The sequence below is a fragment of the Bombus terrestris genome, chromosome 6 (assembly GCF_910591885.1).
Source record: "Bombus terrestris chromosome 6, iyBomTerr1.2, whole genome shotgun sequence".
NCBI classification, from domain to species: domain Eukaryota; kingdom Metazoa; phylum Arthropoda; class Insecta; order Hymenoptera; family Apidae; genus Bombus; species Bombus terrestris.
In genome coordinates, this window is record NC_063274.1 from 14,976,543 (window position 1) to 14,999,089 (window position 22,547).

A 22,547-nucleotide genomic window follows, 5' to 3' on the forward strand; every position below is an offset into this window, starting at 1 on the left:
TAACAATGGTGGATTGCTTGTAACAGTGTTGACCGAACAATGTTCGTGGATTTTGTGATTTGAATGAAAGGATTAATCGATCGTGTACAAGCCAACTTTGATTTAGCTAAAACGTAACAGATTTATGAGGTGCTATATATCGTTAATTTCATGTACATATGATATGGATTAAATTTTTAAAATATTTATATAGTATTTGACAAAAATACTATAAAATACAGGCGACACCGTCGGTGGTCCTTTTTCAAGGGGATGAAACCTTCGACGCAGTTTCATTATTCTCGACTCTGGTTTTATCTTTTAGCCATCAAATATCTTCAAATTCGTTTGTACCAAGATTTTAAACTCACGGTGTATATACTAAAGCGGAGACAAATAAATCGGCATAACGTTTTGTTACTAGCAAATGTGTAGTATAGATTTATCTGTCCACGTTCACTAGTGAAAGTGTAAGTACGTATCCCGTAAGCACTCCAACTGTTTGCCTTTGGTGAATGTTTTAAGACTTTGAATACTAAAAATACAAGGAGAGTGGTACTTTATGTGCGTCAAGATATCATAATACTCTAACGTGCTGTTACAAATCGAAATTTCAATCAAAAGTCTTCTTTATTATTTTATTTTAACCTTACTTTGCCACAATTGGTATAGATCAAGAAAGACGGAGATTGTGCAATGTGAGTTTAAAGTGATTATAATAGTAAGTCTGAATTTATTAATTTCAAACGATTACTTCCAATTTCGAAGTATATTCGCTGTTATAGTTTACCCATTTCCCTATTTATTGACGGCAGACACTCGTTTATAAAAAGAAAAGAGAAAGGAAATTATATATGTACCAAATACAGTGTAATCTATAAATAATACAGTGAGATGGCAACGAACAAAGATCTAGAGCGAGATACGATCTCGTGTTTGCACAAATGAGGCAACTGGCTACTTCTAACAGTGTGCGACAGTTGTCATTTATATGTGTTCGGTGCAACAATCCGACTAGTGCAGTACATCGAACTAACATTACCTGACTTTTAGCAAGTTCGACCAGCAGATTAACGATTCGATGGAATTCTTTCGTGGTCTGCAGAATCGAGGTGGGCCGGCGTAAACTTTTATCTTTACATGCAAGAAAGTTTAGCCAGCGCACGTGGCGCGGTTACAGAAAAAGCCACCATCCTTCCTTCGCCGCCGCCCACCGTCGCCCCGAGGAACCTCGCGCATCTAATATATATAGCCGCTAATGCAAAACCCATAATTATCGCGGCGTAGAGAGAACCCTAAAGTGATGTTCCATTAACCGCAAATGGTCCTCTCCGAATTTCTATTTCAGACTGGAACTCCGCGCTATTTATCATTCTGAACGGTACGAAGGAGGAGCACTTGGACATGCTGGACGGTGGTATTATTCAGCGATTACTCGAGGAAAAATGGAAGACCTTTGCGCGGGTAAGTGCGTCCACGTGACAATATTCTCGCTACCACCTCCTTTCCGGACATTTTTCACGGATTCTAGCTAGACCAGCTTCCTCCTGCTCGGGGAAAGCAATGGTATCCATTAGACCGCTCCGTTAGGAATTTCCACCCTTTGCTTGTACGTTCAAAGAATTTAATTGATATTTTGCTGCTCGCATGCCTCATATATACGACGCTTTGCTAAATATAGTATTATTGAGCAACATGTGCAATTTTTTACAAGCAAATACAATGAAATTGTAGAATAAAAATTTCGTAAACGAGGAATTATTTTTCGCTTGTATAATTAAAAAGCTTTACAAAGTATAATTCTATACGAAGGGATAAAGTGAAAGCCTTCATCTTTGTAAATGAGCCTTTGTTTAAGAGAGATTCGATTTTGGAAATGTATAAAATTTTCGTGCATTTTATTTACCATTGTATATCGTGTTCCTCAAGTTTTTTTTCACAAAACGATATTGGCATATTCTGTAGGTAAAAATAAGAGAAAAATATTGTATAATTAGAAGCTCACAAGTATTTCATTAAAAAGTTATAACAAAAATATCAAATGATAACAGGCTGGATTTTTGTTGAATAAAAAGTACAGATAAATGAACAGTATTTGCGATAGCTTCACTTTAAAATATTGATCGATTTGCTACACTACGAATTCTTTGTTGATTTCTTCCTTTAATTCCATCGAATGCATTGCATATTCTTTATCCCCTACAAGAAAATCATATCCGATGCTCATAGAAACCAAACAATTTCTTCTCCTCGACTTATCCATCGTTGGTATTAATGTCTCGTTCATCATAAATTAAAATTCAATTATCAAATGAAAATCTACTTTGATTCTATCTTGCCTATCTCCGTTATAATTTTTTAATATAACATTTATGAGCCTACATTTATGTAGCATTATTCTCTTATCTTTACTCACAGCTGGCACCATTTTATAGCAAAAACCTGGAAGACTCTGTACGTAAGTATTGTTGCCGCAAATCGACGAAAAAACGCGGTCGGACAGTTACAGGCGGTAAGTACTTCCGTTACCACTTACATTCATCATCAAGCGCACGGTTATGGTTACAGTGGTCGCTGAGAGCTCGTTATCAAAACAAATCTCGAACGCGAGAACCATCGTCGTTTCGAATATGAAATAAATGTACGTGCAATTTAAAAAACGTCCGCTCATTAACCCTTTCGAGGCATCAAGTGCCATTGGGCGGGCGCGATTATGACCGCAATCAGTCGGACGTCGACGACTATCGTTGTTCCACGTGATTATTCGGAGATTGCCGATAGCATCGTGAATGCCAGGCTGATCCGGTCAATCGAAATAAATCGTGCGGCGCGTTCACCATTCCAACCTAGAAAACCTCTGGAAAATCCTGTCGATGCCACTCCATCGTCCGGCCGTCGAGCACGCGAGTGACAATCGTTTCCGAGTCAACGTTCGTCCAACGTCTACTCGACGTCGCTTGGTAATCACCGGAATAATTTGAAATACGCTCGTGCACGTGTAAGTACTTGTCTGAGCAACGAAAATTTCTGGTGTATGTACCTGGTGCTCCTCGTACGAGCTTCGTCAATTAGGACAGCTGACATGTACATCCAATTATAGGATTATTATTAGGGTTGACGTACGGGATACACGATAAAAATGTTAAAGGGGTGAGAATGGATGGTTTTGGCATACGTTTGATGTCTACCTGGTTTGGTATTTTCAACGATGTGGGAGTTTCATTGATGATGGGCATTGAGTACGTAGAAACGTTTCGTTAAGTGTATTTTAGTTTAGGATTGAGTCTGTATTACGATCATATAAAAATTATTCCAGTCATGGAAAAGCATACAGTATACAGTTTTCTGAACTTCTGATAAGTAATATTAAGATTACTTAAAAAGAAAAATAGAAACGAAAGAACATGTTAGAATCGTTTCTTGCCCCGGTGTATGAAGTTGATAGTAACATGATCGGAGTTCCGGAGGATCAAGATATTAATTGAACTTCATACGACGTTCGAATGTTTTTTGAAGAAGAGATCGAAAAATCTAACTAAAAAAATGTGATTAATTTGATGCATATTTTTAATTTTGCGAAATATCACTTTTGCATCCTTTCATTTAAAATTTCATACATATTCATTTTATCAATTTACTATATTTTGCATATAAATTGTCTGTATAAAGTATCGCAATATTTATATGTTATATACATGTGTTGCACAAATAACAAGAACGAAGTAGTGCGAATATATGAATATCATCAATCATACAAAAAATATTCAACTTATAATGTTAAATTATGTACTTATGTATAGGCAGGCACTTACACATAACAGGATTTTCTAACTTTACAGCACAAAGCTTTTTAATGTTTATATTCGTGGAATCGATATCATGTTCTCTGTTTCTCGACACAAAAAAAATATTTTATGTTGCAAGGAGAAAAAAACTTTGGAATTACTCTCGCGAAATCAAAGACGTAACGTTCCATATAAAGCTATCATTTATTAATCGTGCAGCGTAATTACACGTATTTTCGTCGCTTTTACGAATTATTCTGATTAATTTCGCTGTTATTTGAAATAGTTTCGTAAAATGCGAGCACGAAACGTTAAAAAAGCATGAACACGTAGAATTTATGAAAAATTTCATATTTAAATCGCTGACTGTATTTTCCATATCGAAAATTAAAAGAGGTTATGCGGTAACCATCGATCCGTGTATTATTTCGAAAATTGTTTCCGATAAAAATGTAAAAAAGTCGGCCGAGTTAACACGAGGTTAAAAAAAAAGAAGTATTTACATAAATTTTCTTTTTCTTTTTCCTATCGATATGTATACATACATAATATCGAGAGTGAATTGATTGTTCGTTACGGACATTTAAGAAACTTGTAATGGAGTTAATGGAACATCGTGTACAACTACGGAGGAACATCATAATGGCACAGCATCCATGATATATTCCACTTATAGCACTAATCACAACCACGTTTAAACCGCATACAAGCGTCAAATGACCAATTATGCCATGATACTGTATATAGAGATTACCATGGTTGTAGTGTAATTAATCACGAAGCACATTTGATGGTAACACGTCATTAGAACAACTCCACGGATAGACGAGAATATACGTTACTTGAACATTCGCAAATATCTATTCGTGTTATCTGTCAATTTAAACAACACAATAACTTAATGGAGAATTACGTTTATTATCGTAAGCCATGAATCGCAATTCTGTTTGCGGCACTTAGAATTATCGCTTGGACGTTTCATCTTTTGCTATCTATGTTGGCTTTACATGTTTTTCATAGCGATAGATACATGTTATGTATATATGCGTTGCAGATATTCAGTCATTTTTTCAGTGTTATATTTTTTATAAACGCATTTGTATGTTTTTCAAATGGAAGTATTTCGACTGTTGATCATCAATTTTGAAATTTTTCGAGAAAGTTTTTGAACAAATATATTTGATCGCTGTCGTTTATTAGCCGTCCTCTACGTCTCAAAACAGGTTGAAAACAGTCCTTAAAATTTAACAGGTAGCTCAAAATATATTTTGAAAATGTTAAGAATCACCGGTACAGAGATTCAAAATTATTAAGTTATTTGGAAAGTTTATAGCGAAATATATTAAACATTTAGAAACAACGTATATACGATCCAACGTATTAACTATCGAAAACATTTTGAATATCTTCACTTATGGGACAAGCTATGGAAAGATCAAAGAAGACAAAGAATTATTCAATAATTAGCATACCACTCTAATAATTAGTATTCCCTTATGAAAGTTGCAGTTCTTGAAACGGTTGATCATCCTGGTGTTCCATCTGACATCACTCTCGCTAGCCGTGTATATGAGACCGTCGAACATCGATGCCACTCTCCTGGAATGGCCAGAAGAAATCACGGAGGTTGGACGCATGATTGCGGAGTGCACCACGGTGATAGGTGTGCTGAGCTACATTTTGGTGCAACTAGGCGGCGAGGTCGTCAACATTGGTCTTCTATCGTTCATGAAACAATTGGTACGTTTAATCTTAAATCTTGCTTCTTGGATGAATTCATCCTGCGCTGCGAATGGCACAGGGACAAGCGAAGTACAGCAAAAGCTCCACTTATCCGATACTTACCCGTTCGTACAATCGGAGCTGATTTTCATATGACTAGATTTTGTTCATTCGTTAGACTACAAGGTGAAGCAGGGTTAAGTCTAAGCCGATAAGTCTGAAGTCGAATAATGGGAATTTAGGAACAAATTCGATATACCGAGTACTGTGGCGACTAGATTACGGAATTATTAAGCATTTATGGGGAATTGGGAAGTATAAACAGACGTAGAATGTGTGTGTACACGATTTACTAAAATATATATAAATATAAAGCATTCGAAGTATAGGGCTCGGTACGATATTTAGCGAGTAAAACAGATGTCTATCTGGATTACACTTTTTTAAATTGGATTTGTAAACATACGAACGTGCATATTTCTTCGTAGTCTAGCGATGAAATTAGTTCGGATAAATGGAGTTCGAGCAAACGAAATTCTACCGTATTTCTGTTGCTCATCTCACTCGTATGATCTTATTTGTACATCTGACACGTTCGACCAATAGGCGTGCTTATTTTTATGATTCTACTTGCTAAATCAGAAATAGCCAATCGAACCTACATTCTTTTGCCTAATAGTCTTTTCAGTTCTCTATTATACATCGACGGTTCAGCCGTGAAAGTTATACTCTCACGAAACACTCCGTTGTTCCATACATCGAGATATCTCACTTGAATGGATGGATGGAGGCAATTTCGAATCTCTCGAATCGCGCCGCGGGTATCGAAGGTTGAGCAAACCGCCAGTGAACTGTAGCGGGTCAGGAGTATAATGGAGGAAAGAAAGTATTTCGTCGTGAATGCAGTGCGCTTCTAGATACGAGAGATTCCTTTTTTTTTTGTTGGTTTGGCTGGATAGAGCGTGCATGGGGTTCTGATCGCAATTTGAAAGTAAACGTATACCGCATGAAGTTTTTTTTTTATTTTTCACTGGTAGAAGCTGGAGGAGAATGTAAAAATCATTGTGTAACAATTTCTGGGGTATTATATCGAATAATTCATCAGTTGCTGTTACTAAAACTTTCACAGAAAAAGGCACCTGTCAACATTTATCTTTTTATGGAGGGAGAAAGAAAGGTTTTATATTCAATGTTCATTGCATACATTTCAATTTTTTTCACGAAATCGGTATGTTCTATAATTTTGATGGGTTTTGTTTGCAAGTCTGTCAGAGGATCGTATTGAATTGAATTATTTTAGAGATCTCATGATTGCGGTTGTTTTTTAGGCAAAACGTATTTAAATTAGATGAACATGGATTCGACGAACGATTCGATTCAGTGCCATGTGTATCTCCCGATTTTCGTATGTTATAAAATACATTCTAAAAAATATTGTATTAATGATTATTCAAAACTTACAAATTGCTAAAACACTGTTCTGCCTCGAAAACTCACGATTAAAGCTTGGAAACGAGAATGGAAACAAATCGTTGTTCACGTGCCAAACCAAACACAAGAAATTTGCATCGTTTATCTAAAAAGGGACATTGTTCGCGAATTAATTTCTCACTAACGGCCGAATTACTCGTAAATCGCGCTCATTGAGCATTCTCGTACGGGGGAATACGTAATTCGTAATTAGCCTGGCTCGCTCGATAACGTAGACATCAAGTGTACAATATAATTAGAACAACTTGATGTATGCGGCAGTATTATGTGATATATCGCGAGTTATTAATCGTGATCACGTATCAACGTTGCCGTGGAATCCTTTTCGAATCACTGAAAATGATTCTCTAGGAAGCAACTCCGATTTCACGGCACAATTATGCAGATCGTTTGCTTGGCGACGCAACGCGTTGCCACGTACCGAAATTCCATGGCGTATATTGATTCCTCTGCGGAAGGCCGTGAAGCGTGCAAGAATACGTGCTACCTTTGACGTTTCACCTGTGCATTTACCTTACAGAGTCACGAGCCTGCCAAGCTCATATTCTTGATCAGCAATCTGCTCATACTCGCGTGCATACCATGTCGTCTTGCTGGTAATAGGCATGCTGAAGACGCGATACTCGTGGTTGCTGTTCCCGGCTCTTGGTTCCTCCTCATGTTCTTTGCTGGGTGAGTGACGTTTTGTGTTCTTAATTGCTACTGAATTTCTAGTGTTTACGCTACATGCTTAAAAGAAGGAACAACTGAATAAGAATTCAAAAGGAAATCTCTTTCCATTAATAATTGCCAATTCCATATTAAGCGTGCTCAATTGCTGTAATTTTTATATATGCCTAACTATTTTCTATATAACTATTTTTATATATCCGCAATTTTGTACGTATGCTTAAAAGGACCTGCAACCGGAAAGAATGAAAAAAAAATCCGTTTCTCTTGCCGATTTTTAATCAATTGTAATTGTTTTCTTTTAAGTATTATTTCTTTTTGTTTAATAAAACTAATTTTATTTTATTAATAACGACATAAGTTTTAATTGTATTACATGTAAGTTTATCATTTTAGTAATTAGAGATAATTAGCGATTAGCAATTTCCGAAGGGTATTAATTAACGAAGATAAAAAGTTATTTTATTATTATAATGTTAATGTCACAATATCGACGGCTTTGAAAAACTGTTTTTATTTTACGTGTAGTTACGTTAGATCTAAAGTAGCGACTTCTTGAATACATTACAAACTTCGCATAGTTAAAGCGTTATCTTCTCACGGGAACTATGTATTAAATATATGTATATTCTTAAGAGTAGAAGATATGATAGGAAATTATATAAGAAGCTTACTTTACTTAACTGATGAGCTGTTTGATGTATTACTGATGTATTACTTGTTCCAAAACTTCTTGCACACATTTAAATGCTAATTAAGCCAGCAACAAGTAATAGAATGATCGCAACAGCCTCCAGACCATGAACTAATTTCTGCCATTGAAATGGAACGAATGTCTATAGATTTTCATGACTGAAATGAAAATGGAGCTTCGAAAGGAAATTTTTATTTTATCTTCTATGTCTTTGCTTCGCAATCAGTTAAAATTACTTGAAAAATAGAAGTTAAAAGGTATTAATTTATACAAAATTTGATTCCATATTCGGTAAATATTACTCGTAATATATTTAACAAATTCTCTAGTTTCATTTATATTATGTTGAATAAAATCGATTAATTTCATGTTTTATTCCTTTTTTTATTGAAATAGCTACCTTAAAATCTGTATTTTTGCGTCATTAATAATCTAAAAGATAACTCACCATACTATAAGCTCACAGTCTGTGTACTTTACGCTGTATGTTTATCAACTTTTTATTTGCATGTTAGTTAAGCATGATTGCATCGTAAGACAGTGGACTTAGAAATTGCTGAATTAATGTCTAATGCATTGAAAGAACTATGCATGAGTCAGCGGTGACCCTCGATGTTTATCAATAATTATACTTCTCCAATAAAGAACACGAATAATTTACCATTTGACATTGAAATTAAATTCTGAAAAGAAGTACGGAAAAATGTTTTATAAACTCGAATATATTAATATATATTGTAGCGCGACTTTACCCTTCGTTAATAGAATGTGAATTATTAACGGCATCGGTGTTTGTTAATAATATAGCAGGTAACTACGATGTCGAATGGATGTTTCCCCGTTGAAATTCCGTTGGTGACTAGTTAACTTACGAAAGAAATATTCATGAAGAATGATAAAAGAATGCTCGATTAAGTATTATGTCGCCTGGTCATGCAACGTTTGCTACACGTGCTATTTAAAATAGCTGCGACGATATTTTATAACTTCGACGTATCTCCTTATTTACTATAGCTATAATTACGTCGAAAGTTGCTTCGTTTTTTTTAAACGAATGAATTACTTTCACTTCTGAAATATTTCTGAAAATATAATGGATGTCAAGCAAATATATAAATTGTTGCAACGTAATAGTAAATAAACATGTTAATTTTGTTTGTAATACATGCAACACTTAGTTGTAGTTATTTTTGCTAGTTTACTATCTTTTTGTTATGCGGAGGATTTAACAAATTTAAGGTTTCGAATATCCAGGATTTGACTATCATTCGAAAACAAACATTTAATTCGGAACTAAGTAATTGACATATAATCCAACTGGTTAGATTTTGACGTGAAATAACTATGAGTTATATCCGTTCCTGGAGTGATATGTAGTGATCACAGCATAAATTTGATTAATATACTCAGGATTATTAATATCGCTGGTAATGGCGCGCATACGTTAGATCAATAGCACAAATTTACTACATTTATATTATAAATTAAATGAAATTATATATCAATGATAAAAGGTATACTAACTTGATTATTTAATAGAAACATACAAAATTATGTGATACGATTTAAAAATAATACAAAATGTTAAAACGTAATGTGTCTTAAATCTCTTAAGTGGAAACAGTGATATTAATGGCTACATAAATATTCGTTATTTGCTGTCTTACAAGATAGATGATTATTATCTCGCGTGATTAAATGATTATTTAGATGACTTTTATTATTTAGCGGGCTGTCAGTCACTCACACGCATACATAACACCATCTTACGTACAAAAACTATACTTTAGTTTTTATTATTAGCTAAAAAATTACAGGCAGCAGAAAATATTAGTATCATTGATAATATTCTTTATTTTTAGCCTCACGGCTAAGAAATGAGCTTGCTTTACAAAATCCTTGGCTTGTAATTCTGTCTTAATCTTTCGCTAAAATCTCTCATTTTCATTCTCTTATTTTCTGTGTCCTTACTATATTTCTATTCAGTTCATATCCGATTGATATTGCTTTTTATCGCGTCCTAGCGTAATATCGCTTCTCTACTATTATAGCAATAGAATATATTATAATGCACATCGTATGCAGAATACTATAAATATTAAATCATAAAATTTGTAGAAGTAGTGTGTCTGTATATCTTAGGTACAAAAAGTACATCATACTTTCTATTGCTAGATATATAAACTCCCAAGTAACCGAATATATTGTACGTAATAGATTGTAACATGTAAAGTCGAACGTTTCAAATTCTTTATCTAAGTTGTATTAAGTAACATATTATTTTCCTGCATTCCTTTGATAACATATATAAATTTAAATGCTAATTTATGTTTCTTTCTTTCTTAGAACTATCGCTACAAGTTCTTCGATATTCTGTTTACAAGAGTAGAACAAATATACGTGAACTTTGAGACATTTTCCCTTAAAAGTTGTTTTGCCGATTTACATACATAAGGTTGATATGTATTTTAAAGAGTCAGTAATGAATGTACGATCCGTCAGTGGTTCTCTAAGTTTTCTTTTAGCAATATCATTAAATGGTTAATAAATTAAATTAAATGAAAGTGATTAACAGAGGCTTGCAAAGACAACTCGGTACATGTTTTTCGTTAATAATATAAGCACGTTAATTAATAATAATAAGCACGTTAATTTCAACGACATAGTAACACAGATTAATAAATTTAGCCCGATGAAACGTAAAACGTGTTCTTCTTAATTGATGAAACCAGAATTTTCGTACGTTCTGATCTAATATTATACGTATAAGAAGGCGAAGGAGAATTAACGCATCCAATATGTATAAAGGAAGGACCCTATATTAGGCTGAAATAAAATCCACCAGCAGTCGTGTACGCGCGATTTTTCTCCCCAGGAATGAATGGGGCAACCAGAAGAAAGGCATTTATAATCGGTTGGATGATAGCGCCTCCAGATTTCAAACCTCTTTTCACGTGATTTACGACGAGATAATGCCGGCTATTTCGCATTACCATACACACGCCTCTCTTGGCAATCGTTTTTCTCCACCGCCGCGTCCTTTTCGTGGCCACTTTCCTGCAGATATTACTGCAGAACTTTCTGCCCCTCCATCTCTCTCTCTTCCTCCCCCATCTGCTGCCTTTTCTTTGGTGTGGCCCAATGACGTCGACGACGACTTCTTTTCTATCTTCTGCTACAAAGCTCCGAGGCAATTCGTCGAAGAACGCTCTTTGACTCGCGCAGTTTCCACTGTCACTTTGACGAGCCTTTGCAACCATTGCGTCGAAACGACGAAAAAGGATGTAAGACCCCTATTGGACCGCGATAGTGCATCTTGTTTTCTGTCCTCATACTTTGAGCCGTGACGTCGGTAATTGTAAATAAATATCAATTCTACGCGAAGCGTGAGTTTTTCGGATTCGGCAGGAGTGGAATTTGCTCGGTGGGCTGAAACGAGGCTTCCGAATGTGGAAAATGTTAGGATTGTTAGTTACACGAACTGTTGCGTTGAATTTATTTTCATTTCGTTTTATTCAAATTCCTGATTTTACAGAGGATAAGTTCAGAGAAAATTGTTGTATGAAGTAGTTTGTTTACGTGTCTGATGTTAATACGTTCGGTGATTATATTAGCGCAAAATAAATTGTAGAAAATTGTAGATTTCTGTCAAGAATTATTAAATCCCGGATGTTTCTGCACCTATAAGAGACTTAAACGTTTGAAAATGTGCAGAATGTAAATAATATACTATACGAAAATATATGGAGTATTCGTAATAATTACTATTTAGCTGAAACAAATTATTACGATATTTAGGTTTCATTTCCGTAATTGGATCTTTCAAAGTGTAAGCAAAATCATTTAAACCATTAATTCTTACGTTGTGACATTTTCCATTTCGGGTATTTGATAAGGGAAAGATTGTTAAATTTGTATAACCCTTTCCATATGAAATCTTCAGATCATCTTAATCTTTTATCGATGTTATTTAAAATAACATCGAATTAGTTTTAACTGTACTAACTTAGTCATACTATACTGTCAACAATTTCAGAAAATTCGAGAATCGTGAAACTCATGATAATTTTTTCAAATGACACGTCATTGTTTATTGAAAAACAAGTAAATATAAGTCGATGGAATAACCATTTTATCGTGTACGATGGAAAAACGTATCGGCAGAGTTAATTTAATTTGACATAATGAGAGATAAAACGAGCGTCACAGCATTAACGTCCGCATGCCGCGTCGAAAACGTATTTTCTTTATTGGAGCAATATTACGTAAAAGCGTCTGCGTTCCGGCGTGTAATTACTGTCCATCAGGACGCCCTTTTGTCCCTAGCTTTCCGTTTAAGTACATGTATAGGGAGCCTAATTCCTCAAAGGCTTTCGAACGCCCGCTACCAGATTTCTTGTCCTCTATAACTGCTGCCGTTGACTTGGCAATAAGCCACCGTTGCGCCTGAGATTAATTTCGCACGAAATTTAACTGCAGATCGATGCAGTTTCTCTCGCCCCTAAACGCTTTATTCTATTCCACTTCCGCTTACGATTCTCTCTGTTTCCATTACTTATCATTGTTTTCCTTCGCGCTCTCATTCATCGTTACCCTTCTTCTTTTTTAGATTAATTTTATAGTCCTGGTGATTACACGACGCGTGTCGTTATTTATTAAAGAAAGAAAAAATTTGTTTCTTTTCCTGCAAAAGTCTGCTAGGCCTTTTAAAAATTTCCGAACTTATAGAAAGCAAAGAAAGATTTTTTCTTTAGTATTTTGTCTTTATTTATGTTGTTGATTAAATATTGTCTCTTAACAGTGCATTAAAAACTATAACTGCGAAAGAATGCTTGTAACATTGGAACGTTCAAAAGTTAGAAATAAATATTTTGTAAATTTCGGATCTGAAATTTCAAATCTATACTGGGCTAGTAAATATTAGCATGATTAAACTAAATTGCAAATGAATACTGATTAGGTCTTAAAAAGCTACGAGTATATGAATGATGACATCTTTTGTTAATGATTATATGACATAATGATTTGAAATAATACGATGCAGAATATTTTCCCGTTTCTCCCAGTTATATCTATGATAAATTCTGTAGGAATGTAAACAGAATTAATGAGAGGTTAATGCATAAGGACTAACAAGGGAATATTCTTATTAAACTAAGACAAGAGAAGATTTTCATTTCTTTTTTGGTAATCAGTTTTTTTTATGTAGACATATCTATCGCCACAGAAACCTAATAATGGTTTTTCGAAAAGAATGAGAAACCGTATAAGTAGATCGTTTCAGCAAAAAGTATGGAACTCCACTTGGGAAAAAAGCGTAATTGCACTTTGCAACTGCATGATTGCACATCCGACACCGACGAGAAGTTTGGAAGCACTATCTTTTAACCTGCAGAGTGCGGTACGCCCTTTTTGGTGAAAGTCTTCTCACGATTTGTTTTCCCAAATATCCCGCTACATCTTTCGGTATACAAATCTGTACTCGCTGCTTAGCAACAGGGCTTGCTTGGCTTACTTTCTTCGCCACAGCAATCACTTTTTCAATGTCCTCGCTTGCGATATATTCAGTACGCTATTTCTTGAGCTTGTGGTCAGAAACTTGAAAATCCTTTCTTTCATCCTTTTTAAAGAGTTAATGAATTCTTATAGGAAACGAATTAATTTAATTTAAAAACAATCTCTTTTATATAAAATCAAATTTGTATTCCTGTATTCATATTTATTTTATCTATGCACAAAATAATTATAGGTTGTTCTGTATTCTGAAATATAACGGAAAGATACAAATGTAGTTTTCTCATCGAACTTCGAAATCATTGAATATTTCTCAAATCATGGATGAATTTAGGGTTATTAATTACAGAAGTACCATTAAACTACGAAAATATTTTTTCTAGAGTAAATAACGGTTTGTACGGTAATGATGGAAAGAAGTATGGAGAACTGAAACTTTTTAACGATGTTGTTATTCACTCCTCTTTTCAAAGTGGAAGTTTTATCTCAGTCTGAACAAAAGAATCTCGAGTAGATATAAAATACCGAAGATTAGCAATAACAAGCATGTTTAATAAAAGAGTAACGTCGGTTTAAAAAAATGTTACTTCGTGTTATACTTATCCTATCATAGTAGGTTGGTACTTATGTACAATGATTTCCGTATTTCATTTACTCAACACTCATCATTAATTTTCCGAACTCCACGATCGAAATACTTTTTGAATGATCTTTCTACATTAAATCGCATTTCGTGTTCTTAATTACTCCTTTTCTTCATACTAAAATAAAGTTTCAAAATGCATGATACATTCCAGCATGTGCTAATATCATAGCACACTTATGGAAATCAGCCGTTCAAAAATTAATCACTTGTCCTGTATAGAATTTGCTAATATTTAACCATCCTACAGAAATAATTTTGTCCTACTTTCACGGAACACTGTCTGTCTGCGTAAGCATTAGTATTCGATAGAAAATTTCAACGTTTTGATTTGCAATTCCAGCCTATTTCAACCGCCCAATCATATGATTTCACACGGCTCATATCGTACTGTGCATACATCATCGCGAGACGATTATTCGAAATGGACAACGATTAGCTAAAATTTTCTGTTACCTAACGACCGAATATTTCAGATTCGTCGGCACGAAAGCACCGTGCCGAGACTTCTAATTATAGGTACACGAAGCGAACATAATTGCGGCCTCATCTAGCTTCGAGATGCTAACCCGCATAGTTTAGATTCACAAGCCTAACGAGGTATAATCTTCTGCGATCGAAAGAGAGAGACAGACAGAGAGAGAGAGAGAGAGAGAGAGAGAGGAGGAGAGAGTTGAGCCAAGTATGAATCGAATGTCTACCATCCAAGAACCTAATTCAGATTTGTAGGCTATAGTTAACCTGACATAAGCTCTGTCCAGCTATTGGCGGGGCTAAACCGATTCTCTCGGTAGAGTTTCTCTTGCTTGGTCCTATACTACGCAAAATCGATAATCGTAATGGAGCTTCGTATTTCCGACTGACGACGTTGATGTTAAGGGATATTTCGTTTCCTGTCATCGGTTTTCCTTCTTTCTCTTTCTTTAAGAATTACAATGTATTTTTAACGTAATTAGTGACTAACGTGTCTATACTAATGAGAGACCGGAGCCTATGAAAATTCGGTTGATTAGATTTTAATTTCAGAGTGGGTTTCATTGAATTTACGTAATTAGTAGGAATTAAACGTTGGTTATTTCTATGAAATATTTGACAAATGGGGACGGCGTTTAAATGTTTGTATCAGTGTTAACGAGAAGTTAAGTCTTTAGAGACCCAACAGATCATCAAATCGGCAATTAATTCGTTAGTAGCCGATCGGTATACTCGCAGAAGTCTGGCGTAATAAATCGTGTGCACGATTCTTTAAATTGGGGAAAGTAATTTTCATAATGTATATTTTTTAATGGATATGACAAAAATAATAGCATTTTCAAGTTACTTTATTTGATTACGAGGAATAAAATATATGTCGCTGGTAATATTCCCTACATACGTATATTCACATTAATTGGAAAATTAAAAAGATGAGCGATAAAATGTTGATAAGTTCTGAAAAGGAAACAAAATAACACGTCGAAAAAATTATACTGTATAGTTACGTAACAACTTTCGTTGAAAAAATATTATCTAATACATATGCCAATGAAACAACGTAAACGCTAAGCATCTCTGAAATTCTATTTGCAATTCCAAAGGAGAACAAAATGGTTCCGTCAGAATCTGCATCACGTACCAGGAACACTAAACGTATCAAGCGCTTAGAAAGCCTCAGGAATTATCCAACTATACCAGATATAGGAATAAGGAGAGAAGAAGCTAGAGGAATGAACAAGAGTTTTATATAAGAATCTCGTCATTGTTTGGTATTCGCTTTAATACAAATAAGTCACGTCATTGTTTTACATACAATATAAAATATACAGATATAACACAAAACCGTGTTTTGGCAATAAATGAGACTTGGCAAAATCGTACCACAGACGTATGTTTAATTTTCAGAATTATATTGATTAATATTCAAAATTAATATTGAATGATGTAGATATATATTATTGTTACAAAATGTGAACAGGATGCGATATAAAAAAATACTTCATGAAAGGGTCTGCAATGATTTTAATTCTATAGGATCAGTACAGATGTGTATACCAGAAGTTCATTTTGATTTCGTTTCATATCACTGAATCGGTCGATGAAATCTTGCTATCAGTTCGCTACACGTATTGCGTATTTGTTTGATATCCCTTGTTTCCAACGTAACCCATGCATAAAGGTACACATAAAAGTGGTATGAAATCTGGTGATATTGGAGACTAATCTTTTCGACTGTTTGTCATTTCAATAAATCTTCAAATGACCTACATTTGTAATGTATAACATCTTTAAAATTTTATACCCATAGTGTCTGACAAAGTTTGACCGCGAACAACTGAAACACTTTGCGTATTTAACCTTTTTTTAAAGAGCAAATAATTTGATTATTTATAATGTGATTTTACAAGAAGGTAATAAATAGACTGCGGATTTTCGTGCACATTCATATTTCTGAGAATATGATTAAAAATAATAATAATCTTGGTAAAAAATTTGCATTACCTTTCAAGTATTATACGTAGAAAGCACTATACGTTGGATGATCTTTTTCTGAAATTTTACATCTTCAAATTCCCTACAAATGCATAAAAAATCCGTAGTCTAATAATAAATATTGTTTTTAGTCATTAATTTTTCGTTCATGTATACAATTTATATTTTACGATCTATACGATTTTTTTTTTATTTGGATGAATTTTACAACCAATTCTCATTGAGAATTATAAGTAAATTTTTCTGGCGTGGTCGTGTTTAATAAGTGTTTATCATGTATTTGATTCTAGTTGAATCTAATGCTTAAATCTAAAGGGTAATGTCTTTTTAGCCTGCGGATCTGATCCGACGTGTCAAGAAATGGAGTAACTAGTGGGTTTTGATGGTTGTTAATTCTTATCATATATCTATTATCTATACGATATGACTAGATACTTATAGACGTGGAGTTTATAGACGTCCCATACGATTCGTTATATACTCGTTGTAATCAGTTTATAAAATGATAATATTTTAAAACGACATTACACACCGTTCCCATCGACTTTCGTACAGCGCAGTATGATAAAAACGGCGCGACCAATCAAATCAGGGGAGGAGTCGAACATAAATCGGACGCGTCGAATAACTTCTAAATAATACAAATGGCGCGTGAAATAACGAGACAGTGGCGTAGGAACGGGTATAAATCGGTGGTAGCGAGCGTACAACATAAAACAGAGACGACGAGTCAGCCTGTCGATGTAAATTTCCGCGAAACATCGTCCTTCAAAATGTCGCGGCTACGGTAAACCGTCGAATAATTGTCATCGTTCGTACACCCGTGAATTTTACGGAATCATTCTCCGTTTGTTGAAGCTCGATTACCCGCAGAAGAGAGCAAGGGACGAGAAATGTTGCTTGAGATTCAGGTTATATAGTTGGAAAAAAGAAGGAAGGAAAAAATGGTGGAAAATGCAAGAAAAAAAAGAGAAGGAAACACGATGAAATAAAACCTGTTTTTACGTCGAGCCATGCTACCAGCTTCGGGTTTGCGAGGCCAGCGTTTCGCTTCCCTCTAGAAACGAATCTGTGCTCGTTTCTTCCTCGTTCTTCTATTCTCGCTTATAATCAGCCTACTTTTTTCTTATCTTTCTTTTTTTCTTCATACGTACATATACTAACGATAGGAAATGTCGAAAATCGTTTAAATCTATCTCTAACTCGAATCTCGTTCCCTTGCGAGGAAAATGATTGGTTGCAATTTCCCACTTTTGTCTGAATATCGTAAATTAGTTAGTTCTATGAGTAGAGTACTAATAGAAGGATGTACTAATTAAGTGATAAAGTAGCGTAATATGACACTCATACGCAAATAAAATATTAGTTTGAAATAGATCTATTCAAATATAAACGAATCTGTAATATATAAACGCGAGTAGCATGAAATTATAGAGGATTTTATAGAAACTCAATATCTTTTAATGATCTTTTTAAGAAATTTGAATCGCAAGCGATCTTTTGGTTTAGATGAATTTATTTATTTCTTTGTAGCTTAAATTCGTAGTTGTTTAATGTTCTTGTGTTATTCGTTTCAAAACAGGCTGTAAGTTAAAATACTTTTCTTCTTATTGGCTTTTTAATATCTCTTGCTGTTATAAGCTTTTCATCCAGAGGGATTTGTACGTCCGACTTCATTTTTGTTGCGTTTTGAACAAAAGTGCATCTGTGGTTCCATTAGTTATTGCTTATTTAGATGAGATGGTTTTATTATTATTTATTGGTATCAGAAAATATTTTGATAAATCGTTCTTTTGATTTATATATATAAAATGAAAATGTTGTTATCTATGAAACAATAATTATGCATATATATATCTTCCTCGTTTCTTTTTAAATCAGAAATATTTTATATGTACTTATTATCTTGCCACTTCATTAATTCATTGATGTCGGACTTACTGTACTTTCATTTCTTTTCACTACTTTGAATCATAGTCAGATTTAGATATACCTTTACTCAGCGATAAAGTACAAGATACAAGAAAATGGTGAAAAATATTCCACGCTCAAAGTAACGATACTTCTTTATGCGATACAAATCAGCTTCTAATTTTAAAACATATAAGATTATGATTTTATGTTACTATTATATATCTTCATTCCTATCACAAAAAATAGCTTCTTCTTAAACAATATACAATCAGGTTAGAACATGATACCTATAAACAGAAAGGAGAAGCAACAAATTTATACAATATATATAAAAAAGTTTCACAAACTGTCATTATACATGTTCTAAACATATAAAAGATTACCAGTTTCCATAGATTACAACTATCCAACATCTCCGACTATCACCATCTTCGTAACTCTCCCGTGCATCTCTATTTTATTAATTTCCACAGCGACTGTACCCTCCCTTGAACTTCGCGCGTTAGGAAAAACCGAAGATTTATGACTACCGGTAACTCTTGACAAGATAAGGTCACCGATCGATTAACGGAAGCGAGCTGTCGGTCTGGCTAATGGTACCTGGATCGATGCCTCCTCCACTTTGTCATTTCTCTATTGACTTTATATAATTCCCTATTCTTTATATAATCTAATTCCGCCAATTTACCCGTACGCTATATCAAATCAAAATAAGTGAAAAAAAGGAACAAATTAAATACTAACGACGTGTAAAACTGATAAAATCTGGATTAAGCAACGAGGAAGATTCGCTTCTTTGACAAATATTTACGACTGATTTTATAATTATCTATTAAAGTTTGAGATAGATCTACGATTCATATCACACACTTATTATTCTTAAAAGAACTTTTTATAATTATTTTTTGAACAGAACTAAGTTCAAAATTGAATTATTATATTATGAAAAGTCAATTAAATTAATAACATTAGAACATTGCTCTAAATCTAATTTTTTATTTCCCTAAATCCACTGAATGTCCGAATAATAAGAATTGATCCTTTAGATCGTTTTAATCCAGTAAATTAGCTTACTTCTGATGAATTTTGTTCCGCGGATAAGCTATACATGACTTCCATATGCATCGACTCTCCTTTTAATAAGCTTCCCATAAAATTTAATTGCATTATATGTCATGTTGCACGTCTGTAGATTTTTAGATCGGAAGTCGACACGATTCTAAATCCTTATCAACAAGAAGGGAAAAGAGAAAGAAAGAGAAAACGTAACGAAAGAGTCTATCCGTGTTAACGAAAGATTAAAAATGTTCCATTCTGTCGTTTGTCTGGCGGTGTCGCGAAAATCGATTTCGGCTGGCGCTCGATCCAGGAAACGCGACCATTGTCCTGTCCCGTGCGCGATTTCGGCTTGAATTACGCGCTGCTTCAATTTCATTGAACGCCGATCGCGTTGGTAAATCGGATAATCAACGGCCGACGAAACAGGTAACGTAACGAGCGATCGACAACACGATAGCACTGGTAATAGGAGTAACTTTATCTCTCTTCACGGCATTTTGTTTCGAACTTGTCCACGGTCCATTCGGAATGACCTGTAAACCGATGACAAACTCGAAAGGTACAATGTGATCTCTTATATTACGCACTATGCCACTAGGTTTTCGCTACAAGGTTCAAATCCACGTCATTCGCAATTATGTTCACTGTCTGGAGCTATTGCGTGGCTCGCGAATAAATTACGCAGCCTGGTAGAGGTATGGGTATTGTAGTGGGGCGGTTGTTGAAGGGATGGACAAGCTATGAGCTGGTAATTATTTGATTTTTATTAATTTAATAGTTATTAAAATTTGTAACTTTTACCATGTTTATTAGATGAAATATGCATTTGTGGTTCTATGGATTTCGATCGTGCTTTTAATAGTTATCTTTGTTCCAATGTTCCGGATGTTAAGGTATTCGGATAATAAGCGTCTGGATAATGACTCTACTGCATTGATTTTTATGAAAATTTAATATAATAAACGATAGAAAAGGAAACATAAGCTAATTATCTCGTTGTTTTGAATGTAAAACATCGACGGGTTGACAAGGATCTTTCATATGAATTATGTTTTAACGGTATAGTGGACACGATCTTAATTATTTTAAGTAAAACACACGGTATTACAGGCAATAATTAATAAAATTCAGCTACCGGATAAATATGTTGAATTGATTTTGCTATATTTATTACATTTTCATTATGATAAGTTCTGTGTAAAATTCCCAGAATATTTATTTCTAAAGAAATAATCGAATACCTGGAAAAGTTTATAATGAGCAATTAATAATAAGCAATTGCGATGAATTACACTGAAAATAATGCTTGTGTTTAATACAGATATAAAAGTTATTAGGAATTCAAACGAATGGCTTAAATTTCACTCCTTGTCATATCTCTACGATTTTAATATCATGATATACATATAGAATAAAATGGTTACGTATTTAGCTTGTTCCATCGTTTTATTTCTGTACTTCAAATTTTCTCTCGCCAATAATAAATTGATAAATTATCATTAGTGTCATTCGATATTAATCTTTAATGTTTTTAAATGTCTCTTTTTTCGGGTAACTTTAATGAACCACTGGTAACGATAGTTAGAAGATCAGTGTCTTCGTAATCGCATTGTATTCAGGAATCAAACGCCAGTCATTGCCTTCCTGTCTACAAACTGACGTTAAACACGTTCACGTTATATACGACTGCATCCGTTGACAGTAAACACAGAAAGGATCGATATCTGTTGCACGATGCACGGGCACCTTTGAAAGGAACACGAGACTTCATCGATATCGCAATGACAGTGACGCTTCATCGTTGTTAAAGCTGCGTCTCGCTGAAAAGCGAGAATCTCTTTGAGATACGAGATAAAGTGAAAGGAAAATAGAGAGGAAATTACTAGAACGATGTGGCGCTTCTTGAAGATCGCAAATTTATATTTTTCACCTATACATATTTTTCCACGAATATTTAATGCAGAATCTCTGCCTTTTTTCTTCTTACAGATAGTTTAGTTTAATTTCTATTTCAAAATTATTAGGTCGTCCGAAAAGTTTCTTTCATTTTATAAGGAAATAATGGATACACAACATTTTCCGTTTTATATTATTGTATTGAATTATGTATGATCCATTTTGTTCTATCAAAGTAAAGATCATAATGTTCGACAGATTAGGTTTCATGTTTGTATAAAGATGCGTTGTTGTCAAAGATGTGTCTGTAAAAGAAAAACACTTTTCGGACAACATAATATTAATACAGCCTTGAACATTTTAGGATCGTACATTTATCAACTAAATGCACGAAACACGTGTAATGATTGGTGTGGACTATGGTATAAACCATAAACTTTTCCATAGCGTAATTAAATGTGAAAAGGACAAAAATCCTTATTTTAAAAGAGATCTGGTAATTTATATATTTCTGATAATTCTAGGATAGCCAATTTTAGATTTACCCTTTCACAAGCAACATTTAATTTTAGAACACATGAAAAAATGATCAGCTACGAAAATGCTAATTTTACGTCTCGTGCCAGAAGTTAATTCGTAAAGAACGCAACATGTATTATCATTGAGAATGTTATTATTTTATTTTAACTGTGTAGCTATGGTGAAAGATGCA

General features: G+C 34.1%; 1 protein-coding gene across 2 annotated transcripts in view; it reads left to right on the top strand.

Moving 5' to 3' along the window:
- The window catches only part of LOC100648205, a 61,913-nt gene that overhangs the window by 9,635 nt on the left and 29,731 nt on the right, over window positions 1–22,547 (top strand). For both annotated transcript variants that reach the window (XM_048406297.1, XM_048406298.1), the window contains exons 3-5: window positions 1,328–1,443; window positions 5,268–5,504; window positions 7,498–7,649. In XM_048406297.1, the coding sequence (XP_048262254.1) occupies window positions 1,328–1,443; window positions 5,268–5,504; window positions 7,498–7,649 (505 nt within the window). The remainder of the gene's footprint in view (window positions 1–1,327; window positions 1,444–5,267; window positions 5,505–7,497; window positions 7,650–22,547) is intronic.